The sequence below is a fragment of the Erithacus rubecula genome, assembly GCF_903797595.1.
Source record: "Erithacus rubecula genome assembly, chromosome: 4".
In the NCBI taxonomy this organism is placed as follows: domain Eukaryota; kingdom Metazoa; phylum Chordata; class Aves; order Passeriformes; family Muscicapidae; genus Erithacus; species Erithacus rubecula.
In genome coordinates this window covers 41,205,529-41,226,244 of record NC_136686.1, presented here as the reverse complement: position 1 = coordinate 41,226,244, position 20,716 = coordinate 41,205,529, and the positions used below count along the sequence as shown (strand labels likewise).

Sequence of the window (20,716 nt, the reverse complement as noted above, 5' to 3'; positions counted from 1 at the left end):
ATATAAACTTTTATACACAAATGTACAAGTAATATGAAGTAAAATGTTTGATGACAGAGTATAATATACATGTGAGTTATTTTATACTTAAATATACTATAGGACAATACTTATGCACTAAAATGTTTAGAGTGTTTTTGCAAATATAAATACATAGATAATACTACAGCATAATTTACAGCATAAAATTTTAAATTTAAACACATATCAAATTGTAACCCTTCCAAATGAAACACCAATCAGGTGCTGTTTCCAGTTATGATGATTTCTGTTAATTTTCAAAATATTCTCTATGATGTTTTACAGAGCATGATACTGTTCCCACTGAAGGAAGTGGCTGTTTCTCAATTAATTCTATGACTGCAGGAACAATTTCTTTATAAAACTACCTAGACTACATTCCACATGCATTATTATTTCACTGTTACCAAATAAAATGACATAAAATCTTTTAAAAGATGGGGGAAATGGAGTGACAGAAAGAACAAGAAAGCAAAAAATATTATTGAATGCTATCGTACCGATTTCCACGGTCCCCGATGCCAAGAAACATCACCAGGGCAAGAATGCACATTACACTGTGCCATGTTAGGTGGCTTGTCTAGAATTTCACAGTTTTGATCACCCAACATTTGGCCAGTGGGAAGCTGACAAATCACCAGTCTTGTCTTTATTCCATCTCCACAAGTCTGAGTACACTGAAACACAGAATTTTATATAGAGCCATTTTATTAACAGAGTCATCACATACCATCAGATCAAAAGATACAGCAATAATCAGTACACCACATTATTGACTATGTCTATTTCCATATTCCCTGGACACTCTATTCAAGAACAAGAACTTAAAGTCTAATCTCATATAACTCTCTCACCAAAACCTTTACCAAACTATGTTTCTATGGTTTATCAAGTGATTTTCTGCAGAGAGTCTCAGTTACAGACAGTCTATTAAGGACAAGTAATTGTGAGAATTAATGTGCATGTATATCTTTCTTTAGAAAGAGAAAAAGATGGAAATGTGTCTTAAAAGTAGTTTTCCCTGTCAGCCCATGGCAGAAAAACTCAGACACTGGACACACTTTTACACAGTCCAATTTATACAGACTAAGTGTAAAATACTTATAGGATGTGTTTTCTGGGTTTCAGTTTGCCTGTAACACCAGTTCTCATTCTTAATGAGCTCTTAAAACCTATCTGTAATAGTTCCAACCTTTTTATGTATTCTCAATGATTCTAAATTAGAAGAAACTGCATCATCTGCATGAACTGTATCCCAGGTCTATGACTATGGACAGAAAAAATATGACAAAAATTTAGACTGACCTTGACAACTGAATGGCTAAATCTGGCCAAAACAAGGAGAAAAGAGGTAAAATAAAAAAGCCACTTAACCAATTTTTCTTCTTTTTTCAATTCCAGTAATTGATTTTCAAAAGCAGTAAAAGTGGGCAAGAATCACAAGAGGTTAGATTAGAATAAATGCAGAAATAATCAGCTTTATCTCTTTCTGTAGTATTTAAGCAGAAATGTGTGGTCAAGATATGACATCACACAGCACAGAGAAACTACTTTTTGTCCAATATCATTAAATGTGTCATCAAAATTTTCTAACCCAGGCACAACTTTTAGAGGCAAGATCCTCTCTCCATACTTCTAATTTGTAACTACAACCCAGCAGCTACTTCTTCCTGGAGTTACTACTATTAGTATCTATGAAATTACATGGAATAAAGTTTCTCTACAGGTTCTTAGGCTCATTTTTTGCTAAGACTAGCTATTGCACTGTGATTTTTCCTCATACAATCCAGCTTTTTGTAACAGGATATAATTTTCTGTGTCTCAAGATACATGTTGTACAAAAATTATATGATTTTTTTATGTTGTATATCCTTAGCCTCACAAAATACTTACTTCTTTTGGATGTATATTTACACTACTCATATTTCTATTTACATTCCTCATATTTCTGGATTTGATCAAAGAATGAAGTTTAGATAAACAGGCTTAAACTCATTCTTTTTAAATTTTAAACTCTATTTAATAAAGTAAAAACAAGGTGTTCAGTTCCAGTCAGTCACATAATTATGTTTCTACTTCTAAGCTTATGTGGCAAACAATGTTCCCCCTTGTAAGTGAAATGCTCTTACTTCTCCCCAGTTCCCAAAGTTCCACTGTGGGCAGGGTCCAGAATCACAGTGTCTTGACTCTGAAGGTTTTGTTTTCTCATCACAGTGACTGGAACTTCTTCCTTCCTCATCTTGACACACTACAACTCGGCGGTGAAATCCACCTGCACAAGTACTAGAGCACTACCAAAACAGGTAAACACACATTGTGCCATTGCATGATCAAAGAAATGTAAAATATGTGGGTTAAAACAGCTCTGTCTTAAACATTAACTTTCAAAACTGAAATTTTCAAATAAAAATTACTACTATGTAGAAGTATTTTAAATATGAAATCACAGAAAAATTACACTTATAATTTAATATATTCTGAATAACAATAAAAACAAAAAATAACAATACTTTTTAAAATAAATGTGCTTCTTTTTTGACCAAATCTGTACTGCAGTAACATTTCTAGAAATGTTTACACACATGTGACACAGCAAATAAATATATTCTAAAAAATAGCTTACTGCTCCCCATGGTCCAGTTCTCCATTGATATCCTCCCACAGAAGGACGGTTCCACTGGTTTGAATTGTCTTGTGGAGGGTGTACTGGGAGGTAACCTGTTTCTGGAAAATGGCTAGGATGGTCATGTGGTTTTGGAACATGATGATAAGCTGGTGGACACGGTGGCATGTTACATTCTTGTTCCTTAGGAGGTTGGCTTTCAGGATCACAGTAATTCTCATTGATTTGCTGATGATAGTTGACACAGATGACTTGTCTTGTTACTATTCCACTGTCACATGTAACTGTGCACTAACCAAAAGATTAACACAGTGCTTGTCACACAATATAGATAATTTATAAACAAATAAATTTATATTTACTTTTGACAAGAACAAACATGTCCTTTGCCTTTTCAAGTGGTGCAATTTCAATCACACTTGTAAAAAAAATGAACTCTCAATTTCTAAACACAGACTAGGCCAATAATCCAAATACACACAATAACGAAATTGTTACAATTAACACTTACAGGGGACCAATTTCCAACTTTCCACTCTCCACATGGGCTAAAGCAGCTTGAAATTTCAGCAGGTCGTGGTAAATGAGCACACAAAGATTCATCTGCTATCTCTCCATGAGCATCTCTACAGCTCACATAGCGAGCACGATCGCCCTTCCCACAGGATGCAGAGCACTGTCAGTGAACAATTCAAGGTCATCACACTTCAGGAGACTAAAACAAGATCGTGCAAGCATCTAAAATACTAACATAGTTTCTGTTGGCTTGGGGCTGAATTGCATGGCCCTAATTTTCATGAAGATCTCAGTGTATATACAAACAGGTAGCATTTAAACTAAAACATGGAATAATTACACAGTTGCAAGTAACAACAGAAATATCAGTAACTTCCAGAACACCTTAGTTGTTACGTAGGGATGCAATATTTACATCAACTGTTAAAATAAAAACCGATATTAACAATCTGTTTGACATTATGGTTTGTATTAGCAGATTCCATTGAGCAGCTTCTGATGCCTTTATAGCTGAGAAGCTCAAGGTGGACTTAATGAAGAACTGATGAGTAGCCTCAGTTCATGCATCCTTTACTGCTATTTAGTTAAAAGAGCTGTACAAAAATATAACTGCATTATAGGTTTTGTTAAATATCTCAAGGGATTAACAGACACATCTACACTTTATAGATAATTTTAAATTTTCACATTGCTATCAAGTGAAACTAATTTTCAACATTATCAAAATAACATTGCATTGAAGAAAATGTATGTAGGAACTGTTTTACTAATGCTGATTTTAAAAAAAAGGAGTCAAATTAGACCTTTAAAGACTCCAACTGTTTAGTAGTACTACTCACGTAAAATATTTAAATAATATTTTAAAATCAAAGATGTTCTCCATACTTAGAAACTGATCAATTACATTTAAAAAGACACTTCCCAGTGCACTATCAATCAAAACCCCAGCTCCTAGAATTCTGCTTTTTTTCCTATTATTTTTCCTGGTTGAATTTAAAGCACATAGTTTGCTGGGAGTGTCTATCTGCTCCTTAAGAAACAGTTTCTTCTCTTAAGAAAATATTAGAACTCCTTTTTAATCTATCCCAAGCAGATTTCAGTCTGAAAAATATATTAATGAAAAAGATTAATGGAAAAATGGGGTGAATGAGTGGAGGACTGCTCTGCAAGGTGTGACTGCTACATTACATACTGGGGTCCATGATCCATATCTCCATTGGGTCACCTTCCCCACATGCACTAGAGGAAGTGAAGTAGTCCATAATTTTGTATTTTCTGGACAAGAGGGCAATTCACACTCCTGTGGGGTGAAAACAAAAAAAAAAAAAGCTTTTTAAATACACATTTCAGAAGAGTCAAATGTAAATCAATTAACATGTAAATACCATCTTTCACATTTTCCTTGGAATTATTCAAAGGCTTTTCATTGAATTACTTTGTTTTGCTTTAAATAAAGTGTGAAAGAAAATTTATTTGATCTTAAAATTGCATTAGTAATAACTAATAATATTATTCTTTGAGAAAGAACAGTTTTGGCCAACTTGTTGGAGAGAAGCACAGACATTACAGTGTCCTGCTTCAGAGCCACAGGCAGCACAGAAGAACCAAGCAAAGCCAGTGGCTGTGCTATCCTGTCCTTTATGCCTCCAGCTACTGAGAATATAAATCTGCCCAGTTGCAGTCAGTAGCCAAACAGGTGCCACGATTAAAAATGCAAAGGATACTCAAACCCAGTGTTTGCACATCTAAGCAGAAATAAACTATACCAAGTGGCTTTTATATTTAGAAGGTGTTATTTATTAAGCAGGATAGTAATGTCCTTACAATATTCTACGTTGGAGCTTCCCCCACTGCCAAATAATCACAGGCCTTTGGATTCCTTGAAGTCATATGCTCTAACCCTTCAATCACATTCTATTTCAACCATCCAGTCTTAAACTTACCCTTCTTTTACTTAATTCCCTAGGCAAAACCTGACGTTTGTGAAGAAAAGCATAGATTCTCAGTATTTTTTCTCATTCTAGAAGCGATTCCCTCCAAGTTCCCAGAGAGTCAGTAGGAAACAGTTGTATTTAGAGCCTTTTGGCAGGAAGTGGAGAGGCATTTTTCCTTACTTGGCTGTCTCTGGGACGCGTGGCGGCGTCGCACTCGCGGTCGTCGCTCAGAACGCCCCGGTAGGTCCCGGTCACGCACTTGACCGCGCGCACCTGGAACCCGCGCCCACACGTCACAGCACACTGTTGGAGGCAGCAGGTCCACACACTTGAAACAGCTCTGTTTGTAATCAAATTTCATTTTCAACTACACTTTAAAACTCTTTCCAGAATGAATACGAATGACTACTGAGATGGTGTTAACTTCCCTTGTGGCAGATCACCAGATACTTGACCAGTGACAATAGCCCACCAATGAATCTGCTTGTGCAGGTTTTCTCTCTTTCCCCTCTTCTATCCCCTGCAGTGAGTAGAATGGGAAGGAACACTGCCAGAACAGCTGATCTGGCCTGATCAAAGGATCAATCCATGCTCTATAATGCCATGCTCAGCAATAAAAATTGATGAAGAGAAAGTAGAGGAGGAGAAAGGGAGAAGTAGGGAGTAGCCTCAAATGAATCACTAACTGCTGCTGTTAAATGTCTTTACTGTAGAGTTTGGCCAGAGTGCACTCAAAGAAGCTATCTAAAACATTAGATGGCTGAAAATATTATGACACAAATCCTATCCCTATAACTGTCGTTAAAGAACAAGTACTTGTAAAAACCTGGTACAGTGGAAAAACTGCAATGAAAAGTTCTGCTCCAGTGACATAGATTGGTAAATTACTTGTACAAGCTATTTCAGAAAACTATTTTTTGATTCATAAGAATTGTATCACGGGACTGAATTAATTTTTAGTTTAACTTTTGCATTTAGCTTGAATGGAAAGTCATCACCTTGTTATCACAAGATTACATTATGTTAGATAACATTGTGGTTATTTCTAAGGTAAAAAAGTAAAAGACATGTCTAAATTAAAAATATATTAATTTTCAAAGGTATATTTATTCTGTATTTTAATAACAGATTGTATGTGAAAAGATAAAGATCAGCTGCTACTTGGTTATGATTTCTCACTGACATCCAAGAAACAATGAATAATCTCCTGTTGGTTTGAGTAACCTGATCTTATAAAAGCCACATTAAGTTGAGTACCTTATTTTCTAAAATTAATTCTCATCTATTTACTGACAAAAGTTTCCTTCACAAATTAATTCACTTTCTTGTAGTGTTTTCAATCCATTCTGTTTCACATTAAATGAGTGTTTGATGAGGAACATATTTTTCAACAGAATTTTCACATAAAGAGAGCAGATTTTTTTATCACTGAAGGTAAAAACAAAATGTAACAATAAAATACTATGTCCTTTTCCCTGCCTTTATTCGCATATACATTTCTATGAGTGATTGAAGTATATTGTAGATTGAAGACTGATCTATATTAATCAAAACTACCACTTGAATATGCCCTCTTACCTATAAATATTTGGTCTTTTACCAGTGTCATTCATCTTAACAGTTTATTTCCCTCATTTTCATTATTCTGGCTATGTAATACAGTGATGTGCAAAAGAATCTTTGATATTAAGACTCAGGATCAATTACTATTTTAGGCATTTAACTTATATATGGGTGCTCCTAAATTACAACTGAGATAGCCATTAGGACCCTGCAAACAAACATGTGAATCAATTCAATTAAAACAGCTGCTTAAGATTCAACTAAATGTTTAAGAAGTATAGTTTTGTGCTTGTTCATAGCCTGAATTACAAAACAAGAAGGCAAGAAACCTTAGGTACTCACTGATCCCCATGGCCCTACTTGCCAAGATGCACATTCATGAAGTTCACACGGTGCTACTGACTCTGGTCTGTCATTTGGGTTACAGAAATCATCTCTCAGTTGCTCATCATTAAGTTGACACCAGACTTGACGATGCTTCATTCCTTTGCCACATGTCACAGGACACTGTAAAACCATTATAAAATCAGTTTGCAGAGACATGAATCTGCAGTAATGGCTTCAATTTCTTTTAGTAATTTATTGGATTTTAAAAATTACATAAATAACAAAAATATTCTATGAATGTAAGAAGTCAAAAAACCACTATTTTTTAATGAACTTTTCATTTCCTGTTAAGTTCAACTCAAATGCTAATACAAAGAATTACAACTAAGATTTTAAAGCTAGAAATCATAAAAATTATGTGCAGATAATTTATTTCCAATACAATAATAGTGCATATATCACAGCCGTTCCTGGAAAAATGTTTTAACTGTCCAGATTCCTTTATATCCATCTAACCCATAATAAAATTAATATAATACTATTAAACAGTTGTATAGCTCTCATTGCCTCACAAAAAGGAAGATGTGCACTACTGCAAATACATTTATGTATCTTCACTACCTCAATTTTAATTTAACAAAAGGAGAAAACAAAAGCTGGGAGTATTTTACAGAAGTTCTCATGCCATTCATACATGTGTGATGTGTATCAGACAAATCATAGAACTTCAGAACTTTCATAACCATATGGCTCAAAATAAAATAAAACCCCTAAACACTTAATGGAGCTTATTTTAATACTGATGACCAGGACCAAATGTACTTTAAGTTTTACATAGTTTCATTACCTCACTCCAGTCAGTAACTGACCAGCTTGGACATAAGAATTCATTGCAACTCTGTGTTACAACTCTTGGAAGCTCCTGGCATTCTCTGTCAGGAAGATGACGACCCAAGTTGTTCATACAGAAAGCTTCTCTGGTTCTGACACCTCTTGCACAGCTCCTGGAACACTGTGGTGTATAGTTGTGAAACAGCAAACAGAATACAATAAAACCAGGCCAAAATACATTATCTGTCTTACAGGTAAAAGATGTTAATGATTATGCCAGAAAAAGCATCCTCCATTCAATCCACAGGATGTAATATGTTCATTTGAGATAAATTCAGCACTTTATATAGCAGTTCCAAGATAAAACTCTAAACAAAAAACAAAACCAAAATTGTACAGAATGAAATTATTAAGACTGCAAATAAAATATACACCTTTAATTACCAAATCTTTGCTGCTGACATCCAAAACCAAGCTGCAAACAAGCTACCCATTCTTATAAAAATATAAGGGAGTTGCTGAAATATAAAGGTTGGCATTAGCTGATTCTACATATCTGTTTGTCAAACATTGTTTCCTTTTAGTTATTAAACAAAAAATATACAGAGGAACAAAAATTTGGTATGAACACTAACCAGAACTATAATGGTACAATTACAAAGTTTTAAATCTGTACCTCTGACCATTCTGTGTAGTGCCAACTTCTTAACATACAGTCACCATGGCAAGGCTCTCTGGCTGGTGGCTTCTGCTGGTCAGCACAATATTTATCATCCACTGGAGCACTGAGTCCTCTTGCAGCAGAGTACTTCATGCAGTGGATCTCAACAGACCGATGTCCTGGGCCACACTTTGATGTACAGTCACTTTTGCCAACACTGTGCCACCTAAAATGACAAACTCTTGTAGAAAGCTAACTGTGTTTTAAAAAATATGACCATGGCAATTAAAGCACCAAGAATATGTACCAAGAATGATAATGTAAATATAGTTATGCATCTTAGGGAACAAATAAAACTGTAAACTCTATCTCATGACTGGATTTTCAAAGCAACATAAAAAAATTTGACTCATAGGCTTAAAAGAACTTTTCAAATTTAAAGGATATTTTGTCTTAATCTCCTAGGTGACTTTGAAAAATGTAAGCTATAATTCTAACTCTTCATCCTCTGAATATTTCAGTGTGGGCTATCTTGGAGTGCAAAAACACAAGTCTGTTTCAAATTAGTTCCAGTTGTGGGTACAATTCTGGTGGAAAATGTATTTCATGCAGCAATACAAGTTTTTGTGCAAGAATATATAGAACAGATTCACAATTCTAACAAGAGATTATGTATTTTACCAATAAAAATTAGAAAAGTACCCTAATTATACGTGGAGATAAAGGTGCAAATTTCATGTATAAAGCTGTTACACCAACAGATTTGAGAAAAACAAGGAGAGATGGGAAGGATGAGGAAGGTAGAGAGGGATGGAGGGACAGAGGATAAAGCAATCTGAATTACCTTGTTTCAATGTCTATCAATACAACCATATAAGACCACAAAAACTCCATCAGTTAGGAACCATTTTTACCTTAATTCACACTCTGTATTACACTCCTCAAAGACACTTGGTACAGTAGGTAAAAGTTCACATCTTTGATCAGACACTACCACATGATCACTTTTACGAATACATGTCATTCTTCTCCTTCGAATACCTTGAAAAAGCATCAAAATAAGTAAATAAAGAGCTAAAACAAGACTGTCTTATGAATTCCACTCATCATTTAGGAACTGAGATACCCCATTGACACAAACTGTTGCACATGGAAGGTGTACAAACAAGGCTCCTTTGTGCAGCTCATTACATTGCATGTGGAGAACAACCTTTCCCAATCATCTTTTCCATCTGTCCTACAGTGGTGTCACAGGATATCAACTTCCAGAGAAACTACAGAAGTGTAACAGCCCATTACATTTACATTCATCACCAGGTTAAGTATTCCAAACACACCATTTATGTCCTGCTAATTAACATAATTCCTAAACCACCATGTTAACATAGTGATCCTGTGACCCTTTCCCCTAAAGATGCAGAAATTTTGATCACAGGGTACGAAAAAATTTTGAGTTTTGTGAGAAATACCACAATTGACAGCTGTTCTGCTTCTCTAGTACATCAGCATGTATACAGCCTGACTCAGAACCAGAAGAAACTCACCATTTTTTGGCTTTTCTAACACCCACTAATAGCAGTATTCGTCAAAAATCTGTGTACATACACTTTTATATATAAACGTTTCATAAATGCTGTGGCTTTATTTTTATATACGAATGGCCTAAAGAATAAGTTTAAAACAGTCAAATATGTCTTTAAACAGCTTTGTCCCATGATAGCAGGTAATCAAAAAAAGACCAAAAAATGAGTATGAAAGACACCAGACAAACCAGTGATCACCTGGAAATGGTATAATGGAAGCCTAATGAATATTAATAGACATACAATACCACTTTATAAGAACATATTAGATTTGATTCAACCTTTTTTTTTAATAAACTGCTCCTATGTCTCAAAATGTAGGTTTAAATATAGAATTGTACTGCATAAGTACTAAAAATAGCAAAAACAAAAATCAGAAGCTATTCTGCCCTTAAAGGCTCTCTGAACTTGAAGTTTACTGAGGATAACAAGTTTCTTCCTTAAAAGTAATAGTGAAAAGTCAGAGAACTTAAGATGAGTCCCTTCCTAAATCACATTAGGTCTTTGGTTCTGGTGAAAAAAATTCTTCACAGTACCTTGGCACATCCTGCTGCAGTCTTGCCAGGGTCCATAAGGATCCCATGTAAACAGATCATTTCCATCTTCTATTGGGACATTGAATGAATAACGCACATCAGGGTTGTATAAATTCCCTACACACAAAACCTTGATTGAGATAAAATGATAGCTGTTTTTCAGTGAATTTGAACATAAAATTATGAATATAATGATCATGTAGGATATTTTCAAACTTATGAAAAAAGTAAACATGCACCTGTAAGGTTAGTTCTTCTTCAACTCTATCAGTGCTGTTAATTCGTTCTATTGTATTGTTTGAACCACTGTATTCAAAAATGGCTCCTTTTATATTGATTTCTCTTTTGGACATGCTTACAACAAAATTTCCATTCAAGATAAAATTTCCATGGGTATCTGATAAAGCTGTAAGTGAAATAAAATAATGGAAATCTATTTAGTTAAAAGATTCTATCAATAAAATTTCATCAACATGTAGCTTTTTTTTAGTCAATGTAAAAAGTTGTATCACACAGTTCAAATTAATGAATTCAATCCTAATCAGCAGCAGCTTTCACCTGAGCAGTGGTCATGGATTTCCTAAGCCATGGATTTTCTCTGAATTACAGTAATTAAATAATATTTGTTCTGCTGAGGGTATCACTGCAGTTCTGACTTTTAAATTTGGCTAGGTTCTGCTACTGCAGAAGGAAACAATAATTGCTGGTATTTCTGCCCTACTCTACAGTCCAAACCCTAGTATTTGCTACAGCCACTTCCAGTGAAGTGGGCTTTAAAAGAAAACTTGAAAATAAAAATAAATTATTAAGCATTTGTGATAGTAATTGAATACAATGACCTATTTGCAATAATAAGGATTAATGCTAAGTTAAACATTTTTAAAATAAGGTAAAATTTGTAGCACAAGATGTTATTCAGGCATTACTACATCTGAAATGGAAGCTGACGTCAGGGGGTGAGGGCTGTTTCTGAGCAATAGGTGAGAAGGAAAACATTTTGAAAATTCCCAAGTCTGTTGGCTTGGATAACAATAGAAGAAGAGACAGAAGAGACAGAAGGTAAACAAATATTTTTTAGGCACCTCAGATACAACGTACCTATTGCGAAATAGAACAACCAAGATTTTTTGGTAGGATGTACTTATGAATTCTTTGTTGCCTACACACACTTGCAAATCTATAAGCATCTATAATGATGACCTTTATACTCTCTATGTACCAGACATAATGGAAAAAGATAAATATGAGACAAGTGGTAAGTTTTCTGGTGGCCAGACTTCTTTGTTTATAAACAAAGTATATGTTTCCAAGATTTAAAACAACAAATACCTGCATTATTCCTGAGTTTATTTGTGGCATTCCAATTAACATCATGACAACACAGTAAAAAATTGACAAATGATGCAAGGTCTATAATTATTCTCTGATGAATGAACACGCTTATCTAAGACCTAGAAATCTTAACATCTCACTAACTTAGATGCAAGTTTTCTGAAAACTAGTATCTACAGAGAAACCCAGGCCAATGAATATACAAAATAATTAGATATTTTCTGCAACATCTTTATCAGACTTCTCATAATATAAATCCAGAGCAGATCTCTGTCAAAAGCAAAAAACCCATCCATCAGTGTTGCACACAGAGGCTTTTACCAAGGTAGTTGTCATCTTCTGGTTTCCCTGAGTAGCTGTGCTGACGAATATCAATGTTTGTTGCTCCTTTAGGAATATTTACTACAACATTGTAACCTGCAAATTAATTACATACAAAAATAGTCAAGTATTAGTAAATACGAAAATACAGTTTCATTTGCAAAACCCTACAGTGCACCAGAGACAACCAATACTAAATGCTTTCACATGTCAGGAAGTGTTGGGCTCTGTGTTCAGATATGTGAATTAAACTTTTTACCACTAACAGGAGCTCAATCTATTCAGAAAAATCCCTAGAGAGCAGAACTACTCTAGAAAGCAGTCAAGTATATCAAGAGGGACTCAAGAAACACTGTGACTGCTCAAAATTTAAACTTTTACAAAAATCTAGGTAAGCCACTTAAGATGAAATATCTCCTTTCTCTTTTTATGAGAATGAGGTAACTTTTCTCTCACAAGAGTATTTCAAGACAGCACACAAAAGAATGAGTCTTAAATACTAAAACACTGCCATTTTGCAGTCCATCCATATGCATAGGTAGATACAGCTGTTAAACTAGCCATGCTTGGTCCACCTTCTTCTGCTTAATATTGTGTGCACTCCAATCAAAATACAAAGATCCACAAATGAGTCACCATATCTTTAATATCTTCAAGTAACATTATGGTAGCCTTGCCATCAGGTAATAAAATAAGGTGCATCAAAATCTACTTTTTAAAAAAAGGTGTGCTGTACATAAACCTAAAAAATCCAAACATATTTCTCCCCATGCTAACCATGAATTCAAAAGTATACCTACGGCTGAGAAAAACTGAGTATGGCAAACATTGGAAACAAATAATAAATACAAACATGTCATCTGTGTTAATTAAAATTTTGATAGTTTTTTTAACCTATTTCACTGTGCTCAACAATAATACTGTGGCTTTAGTTGAAGTAGCTTTGTGGGTAAAAATTTAAATGGCAATATCCTTTTCATTTAGTACTGGGTTTGACTGGCACAGTAGCTGGTAGGGGCTCTGTTTTCAATTTGTGATGGAAAACGTTGATAATTCAGGGATGTTCTAGTCACTGATGAGCAGAGCAAAGCCTTTTCTGCCTCTCACCCCACTCCATCAGTGAGGAGGTGTGAGGGCATACAGATGGACCCCAGCTGACCACAGGGATATCTCAGACCATATGACATCATGCTGGGCACATGAAACTGGGGAAAGAAGGAAGGGGGAGGGAGGATGTTCAAAATGATGGTATTTGTCTTTTCAATTCACTGTTATGCATGACAGAGCCCTGCTTTCCTGGCTGGACACCTGCCTGCCCATAGGAAGTGGTGAACCAATTCTTGCTATGCTTTGTGTGCCTGGCTTTTGATTTACCTATTAAACTGTCTTTATCTGAACCATCTGAGTTTTCTCACTTTTATTTTTCCAGTTCTCTCTCCCATCCCACTGGGAGGTAGTGAGTGAGTGACTGGCTGTGTGGTTCCAGCTGGGGTTAAGCCATGACAAATTTCATATTTCATTAACTTCCAAGTGCTTTTAATGTATTAAAACTATGCCATGCATTTAAATGAATATTTAATCTAATTACAGGTTTATCACATTTACCAGCTGGGGGCAGCACTGCAATTGCAAATTGACAAGATGCATGCTCTGGATAAACATACAGTTTGGCCAATCTTTCAACATACTGGGAAGAAAACCAAAACACAGTTTAAAAAGCCCCTCAGCTCACACACTGAAGACCTTGTAGTAATAGAATAAAAGAAGACAAAATACAGGAGGAAACTATAAACAAAACTGCATCACATGGTGCCAAGGATACACAAAGAGAATAAATCAAATACTAGGACACTAAGAATGACCATTGTTCAGGAGAACCTCAGATACTCTAATTTGATGCAGTAATAATAGCCAACATAATAATAATGTGTACATAATTAGATTACCATCCCGTAAAATGGAAGCCAAGTAAATTAGTATTTTGCTGTAACGAATTTTTGATTATGTCTTCACTACTGTTTACACAGTTACTGACAACATCATAACTGCATGAATATAAGCACAAACCACAGGCTGCCATTATCAATTCCAAATTCTGCCTTAGTAAAATGGCTCATTTCACTTTGAAAGGGAACCAAATGAAGTTAAAAGAAAACGATCAAGTGCCCACCAGCATATTTAGCTTAATTCAGAATTTTTTGGGAAAATACTATTTCCTCAGACAATGCCTTTAGCCATTAGCCCAAGGATGTCGTAGACCTCCCATGGAAACAGGAGTTTTAGTGATCAGCTGATTACATTTTATTGTTTGCATGGCTGTACCTACTTGAGCACACCTTGATAATCAGCATACTGTTCATTAGTGTAACTCAGTATTACCTCTTATATGCTATAATTCAAGAATCTGAACCTAATTTAAAACATTCCACAAACTGTAAAATCAAATCATAACTCAAGGTTTTCCTCAGCCCAAAACACAGGGGCTTTTTTCCCCTCCAACTTCAATTTGAAGCAAATAAGTCTGTGACAATGGAAAGTTATTAAATAGAAGAGATGACAGTCCTGACCATATTTGCACAATGGCAGTTTCCCATAATGGTCACTTCACTTACAGTAAATGTGAGTGTGACTGAATTCATGTGCTATCTATAAGCAACTTCTTAGGACAGACACAAGAAATAATGCCTGCATTTGTATGGGAAGGGTAGCTGTATAACTTTTTGGTAATTTTGATGGTTGTGTGCCTTCTGCAGGAGAAAAGAAAATCCAACAGGATGCTTGGCATACTTTCTTCTTCATCAGCAATCTCTTTGGTCTATGATGATCCTATTTGGCAGCTCTCCAGGTATCATTTTCACTTCACCTGTGGTCTCTTTCAACCAGTGAAGTGGCATGAAGGAGCCTCTAGGCTGATATCAACCTGGAGACTTCTGTCTTTATGTTCTATGCTCTAACTACTTAACTGCACTGCTACACACATACAGTAGTCTCTCTATACTTCACAGAAAAGACTACATATACAAGAACTATCGGTATCTCTGTTAGAGAAACTACATCAAGTAAATAAAAAAGTACCAGGGTTATTCAGAACTTTCTCATTCTCTACCTGTCAATGAGGAGGAAAAAAATAGTTACCCCTGTTCTCTGGAAGGAGGAGGCTCACATTTCACAGGCTGTACTTTTCACTCTAGGAGAAAAGGAACCTCATCAGCTGCTCACAACACAAATTACCTGCTATCTCTTTACACAACCAAAATGACACTGGAATATGTCCTTCAGGTACAAGGTTTCAGACCAGAGAATGCAAAGTACAAAGCAGGAAGCATTCATCATTTTAAAGTACTTTTACTCTCAGAATTTATTTTAATTTTGGCTTTGACCTTTGAGGAGGTTGATTTTGTTTTCAACTTGAGTTAATATGTTATATAGTGTTTACCTCTGGATCCTTGAAAGGGAATGTGACTGAAAATCAAAGGTACTCTTTGTTGATAGAGGCCCTAAAGAACATACACTGAAATCCCACTTCCTTAAATGTAAATAATAATTTCTAAGCCATACTGAAGTGCACATTAAGATTTTTTAAAAAAGGCAAAACAAACATACCATAATGAGCACTGTTGAAAGTACCTGTAAGTGTCTTACATGAAGAATTATCACCACCACAGATTCCACATTTGTCTCTCCTTGCCTTCGAATTCAAAACATGATCACAGCCTGCTTGCTACAACAAATAATAAAAACAAAAAGACCCTGTGTCACTCAGCCCAATGGCAAATAATGAAAAAAAGTAATGTAAGCATCCCACTACCCCAAAATATTGTTGTTCACTGTATATATCTAGTCTTCCTTGGCAATACATTAAAAGCCATCAATGGTGTTGGATTCTGCGATATAAGAACAAAATAGAATGGTGCACTCCCAAGGCACTCCATATATCAAGAACTGCATAAGAATTCATACCAGTACATAAAGATTTTGTGTAAAAAAATCAACATAATTTATAAATTTTAATTCATATTTATATTAAAAGTCTTGGAAGTCTAAAAGCAGTATGTATATACACATGGCAATCAATTCATTTAAATTCATTATATTCTGTCATTACTGAAAAGAAGCAAAGGAATACACATAGACTGTGCTAGTTAAACTAACTTAAGCACAATTTTTGTCTATGTATCTTTACTTAAACTTCCAGGGTTTTTTTTGAACTATGATAAACATAACAATTATCTTGCATTTCCTCTTTATTCAACCATATAAAAATAACCTATATTTTCTCCTCATTCTGAATTTATTAAGTTTCACTGCAATCAGCAAAACCTCAACAAGACTTAACAATGGTTAAAATATAGCACCTTGCTTCTCCCAACAAAATCTTGTGGCAAGTGCCATAGCTGCATAAATTAAGCAAGAGTGCTGAATTTATTTAAGGGTCAGTTCCTCCTGATATTACAGTAAAATAATAATTACATGATCTATCTACCCTTGAATTTTCTACTATTTAGTTCTTTGGCAGCAGATATACAACACTAATAGTCACACAACATGCTTCTTTCCTCCCTTCATGTTGCTTTGGATCGGTTTCTCAGTACTCACTTGAACAATATTAACTTTTCCACATATGAGGCTTAATGAGGCAAGACTGTGGGTCTTCAGATTCAACTATATATTCTTAACTACTTCCATTTTCAAATCTTTAATTTGATAGGTAATAAAATCAGCTTAAGTGAACTCAAAACATGGTATTTTCAGTAATGTTTAATTGTATTAGTATTTAATATCTACTTTACCACCTGTTAAAATTGATTTTAATAATTAATAAGTTTAGATTTAAATACCCTGCATAAGCCTTGAACACAAAGGTCATTGGTTTCTGCTCCACAGGGAGTACCATCAGCAACTCTGTCCTTCAGCTGATAGTAGGAAGTTGTTCCAGCAACTCGGCAAAAAAGTTTACAGCGATCTTTCATAGAAACTGGAAAGAAAATCCAAGAGGTTTCTTGTCTGTTTTAAAGCTTTATTTAAAGCAACATTTTCATTGTGTTATTTGAAAATATGTGTAATTACTTACTACCACTGTATTTTGGAAGCCAGCGAACAGCAGAGGTAAGACCATTGATATTAAAGTGTTTGCCATCAAATTCAGAGCACTGCTGCTCCCGAAAGTCTTTTTTGCCTTTTGGACATGAATCAGTATTACAGGACCGAAATTTCATCCTGCGACCAACACAGTACTTTCCTCCATTTCTTGGCCTGAAATAAAGGTAAATGTAAAAACCATTTACTAAAATTGCTGTTTTCCATGAAAAGCACCCTCAGCCACTGATCTAAAGAGGAAAATCTCACACAGCATTCTGTCAGCTGATTTACACACACACTGAGCTTCTACTGTATATTCAATTATACCCAAAATAAACCAAATCCTTATAAAATACTGTTGCTGAGGTGGTAATCTTGCTATGGATGTTTATTAATGGATTATTATTTTTACTTCTCTTACAGCTATAACTATTTTGCCTGGGTAAAAGCATAAAAATTTTAATTGCTTTGTCCATTTAGCTGAGATTACAGTCATATTTTTACACAACCAGCACCTCTTTCAGTAATTTGAAATTATTATTTTACAGAGTGACAAAGAAAGAAGACCATTAGCAGCTGGCACAGTCTTTTCTGCATATTGGTTTCGCTTTGGGGATCAAAACAATAAAAAGGGAAAATTATGGGAAATACCCCATTTACTGTAAAGTCTAAAATACATTTTAACAGTTAAAAGCCCTGACACAAAATAATTAAGAATTAGTATGTTCTTGGGGAAGAAAAAAAGAATATATCAACACCATATTGATATTATCAGTCACTACAGACTGAAATGATCTAATTATCTAATTTTTTATCTAATGGCATTATCTAATGGCAATCTAGTCTACTGCCTCTTACTCATCACAGAAAATAAAATAACCTGGGCCATTTGATTGAAGTTCAGTTATCCTACTGATAGCATCAAGCTGACGTGACTTCCTAGAAAAACACTGAAACTACTCAGGCACCAGCTGTGGTTCTGCTTCTTGACAAGTTAAGGGTAAATTTCTCCTTGACTTTTATTGCAGAGGAAAAAAACCACATGGAGTTATTCAGTCAATAAAATTTTCTAGCTATAAAGGTAAGTTTTAAATTCTTCTGTTATAACCAGTGTCCTTGTGGGCTGTTACTGGTGGCAATACTGTAGAAAAGCCTTAAATCAAACCACATCAAATCTTTCATTAAAGAGATTAGTAGGGAATACATATATTTATTTTTGCAGCTCTTTCTGCAAAAAAAAGCACCTATTGTTTAAAGAAACCTGAACAGTTAGAGTAAACCTAGAAAAAAAGACCATGCCAAACTAAGTTTTTAGAAGCATCTGCAAAAATGAATAATACTGCTGGAAAGACATGAGCAATCTAAAAGTCCTCTGCATATTGGAGTCTATAAACTTATCTCTTTCCAAACATGACTGAAACAAGCACTTTTTATTGGTGCTTCAAACTGATTTGCACAGCCCACAATACCTCTATTTTATTTTGAGCCAATCCTTAATTTTTTAATATCTTCATTATGTAAAGGTAAAACACATCGAAACACAATGAAAAAATGTAAAACACAATTTAAAAACCATACTCTGGTCGATTACACAGCCTGGTGGTGCTCTTGATTCCACCTCCACAAGTTCTTGAACACGAGCTGTAGGGTCCCCATGGTCCCCACTCTCCATCTACAGGACGCAGCTCCATTTCTCTGCTCACACAAATTCCATGGCGGCAGTGCTGCACAGTTGAGAAACAAAATAAAATTCATAATTCAAGAAAAAGGTTACTGTATATTTAAGGCACAAAAAGAACAAAATTTAAGCGCTCACTACTCTTATCTGGATCTGGGTATTTTCTAAAATGTTCAATTTCCTTTAAGATGACTTACCCAGTAGCCATGCTTTTAAAAATGCTATCTAGAGTTCTTTGATCTCTAGGGAATCTATTGGATATTGAATGTTTATCTGTCTTGTCACTTTATCCAAATATATCTGAAAGATCTTGAATTTCTAATACATTTTCATCCTAAAGTTCAAAAACTGGTTTACAACTGCCTTTTATGTACAAGATTTTTCAATCTAATTTTGAATTCATGCTGATACAAAAAGTGAAAAGTTACAAGAAACCACCAAGAAAATCAGGGTGTTTTGAACATCTCAAAAACTAACTATCTAATGAGATTATTTGAAAAAAGCAGACAAGCATTTAAGACCTTGATTAAGTAAAGCAAGATGATGTTATGGAATCATTCTTAAATTCAGACTTTCACACTTGTAACAAAAGGTGCAAAATAATTTAATTTATTTATATGTTATGATTTTTTATTTACTACTAATTTAACAAAGCTATTAATATTAAAATTGAATTAATAGTTAAATTTTAAAAAACTAATAGTAAAGAAATAATAATTCTTAAAGCAAGATAATACATTGCAATGCCTATTCTATTACTTTAGATCTTATCTTGGTGAAGAACGACCTATTTCCACTAAAAAAATTACATAAAGGAGGAATTTTCATTTCATCTGCTAGAACTGACATTATTAAGAAGTCAAAGACAGCAAGACTATTTTGTTGTGGTCATGTCAGTTATGACACTTCACTATATTGTAATTGTAAACTTTTATTATTTATAGTAAGTAATTACCTTTTTTCCCCAGAAACATCAATCCCTTGCTTCTATGTGTTTACTATCCCTGTTCCTGATTGCAGATATGTGTCCACTTCAGTAGTTATTCAAGAAGTACATGAGTAAAAAGTGTAAGTAAGAAACTTATGATTGGTGCATGTGTGGCTTTTTCCAAAGAATTCACAGGAATTACCAGGACTAATCCTGCTCATGACTATCAGCAGGTGGAATTCTAATTCACTTGTATCTTTCAGAAGTATCCCAAGAACTGTCTTTTAGAACTATCCCAAGTAGTATATTTGATCACAACACAGTGGAATAGTTCACATAATAAAACAGAACATTTACAAGACACTATAATTTCAGCACTATATAACCTGGTGACTTCTGTGTGGAAAATGTTTCAACTTCACTCTTGACTTCAAACACTTTTTGAGCCATCAAAGACTATCCTCATCTGGAGACAAGACACTGGCCAGGACTGAATACATGGGGTCAGTGCTCATACATAATGGAGAGAATTCTTTATTTTAGATGCCTGTTTTCAGACTCAGGATTAGACCTTCCACTAAGTATGTTTGTTGTCAGGAGGGTTCTGCTAGTTGTATTGACAGGGAGTGGCTGATTCCATCTCTCCCTGCAGGAAATACAGTATATGGATCAGTAACTAGAGCAGGTTATATCAACTCAAATGCTTGTTATTTCTGAAGCCTAGGCTTTGCCTTTGCAAGATAAAACAGTCTCAAATTACCTTAAACTCTAAAAGGATAAATA

At 34.7% G+C, this 20,716-nt stretch overlaps 1 protein-coding gene across 6 annotated transcripts in view; it reads right to left on the bottom strand.

The window, feature by feature from the left end:
- The window catches only part of ADAMTS20 (ADAM metallopeptidase with thrombospondin type 1 motif 20), an 81,830-nt gene that overhangs the window by 26,845 nt on the left and 34,269 nt on the right, over positions 1-20,716 (bottom strand). For 4 of the 6 annotated variants that reach the window (XR_013774119.1, XR_013774120.1, XR_013774121.1 and 1 more), the window contains exons 12-28: positions 18,906-19,051; positions 17,320-17,501; positions 17,087-17,223; positions 15,852-15,969; positions 12,249-12,344; positions 10,835-11,001; positions 10,596-10,725; positions 9,391-9,517; positions 8,492-8,702; positions 7,832-7,996; positions 7,000-7,164; positions 5,275-5,397; positions 4,353-4,460; positions 3,156-3,320; positions 2,645-2,935; positions 2,151-2,312; positions 522-698 (exon numbers count right to left, since the gene is read on the bottom strand). Coding sequence is in view for 3 of the 6 variants with exons in the window: in XM_079304694.1 (XP_079160820.1) it covers positions 522-698; positions 2,151-2,312; positions 2,645-2,935; positions 3,156-3,320; positions 4,353-4,460; positions 5,275-5,397; positions 7,000-7,164; positions 7,832-7,996; positions 8,492-8,702; positions 9,391-9,517; positions 10,596-10,725; positions 10,835-11,001; positions 12,249-12,344; positions 15,852-15,969; positions 17,087-17,223; positions 17,320-17,501; positions 18,906-19,051 (2,670 nt within the window). In the remaining 3 variants the exon portion in view is untranslated. The remainder of the gene's footprint in view (positions 1-521; positions 699-2,150; positions 2,313-2,644; positions 2,936-3,155; positions 3,321-4,352; positions 4,461-5,274; positions 5,398-6,999; positions 7,165-7,831; positions 7,997-8,491; positions 8,703-9,390; positions 9,518-10,595; positions 10,726-10,834; positions 11,002-12,248; positions 12,345-15,851; positions 15,970-17,086; positions 17,224-17,319; positions 17,502-18,905; positions 19,052-20,716) is intronic. The other 2 variants (XM_079304695.1, XM_079304696.1) reach the window with 2 other exon arrangements.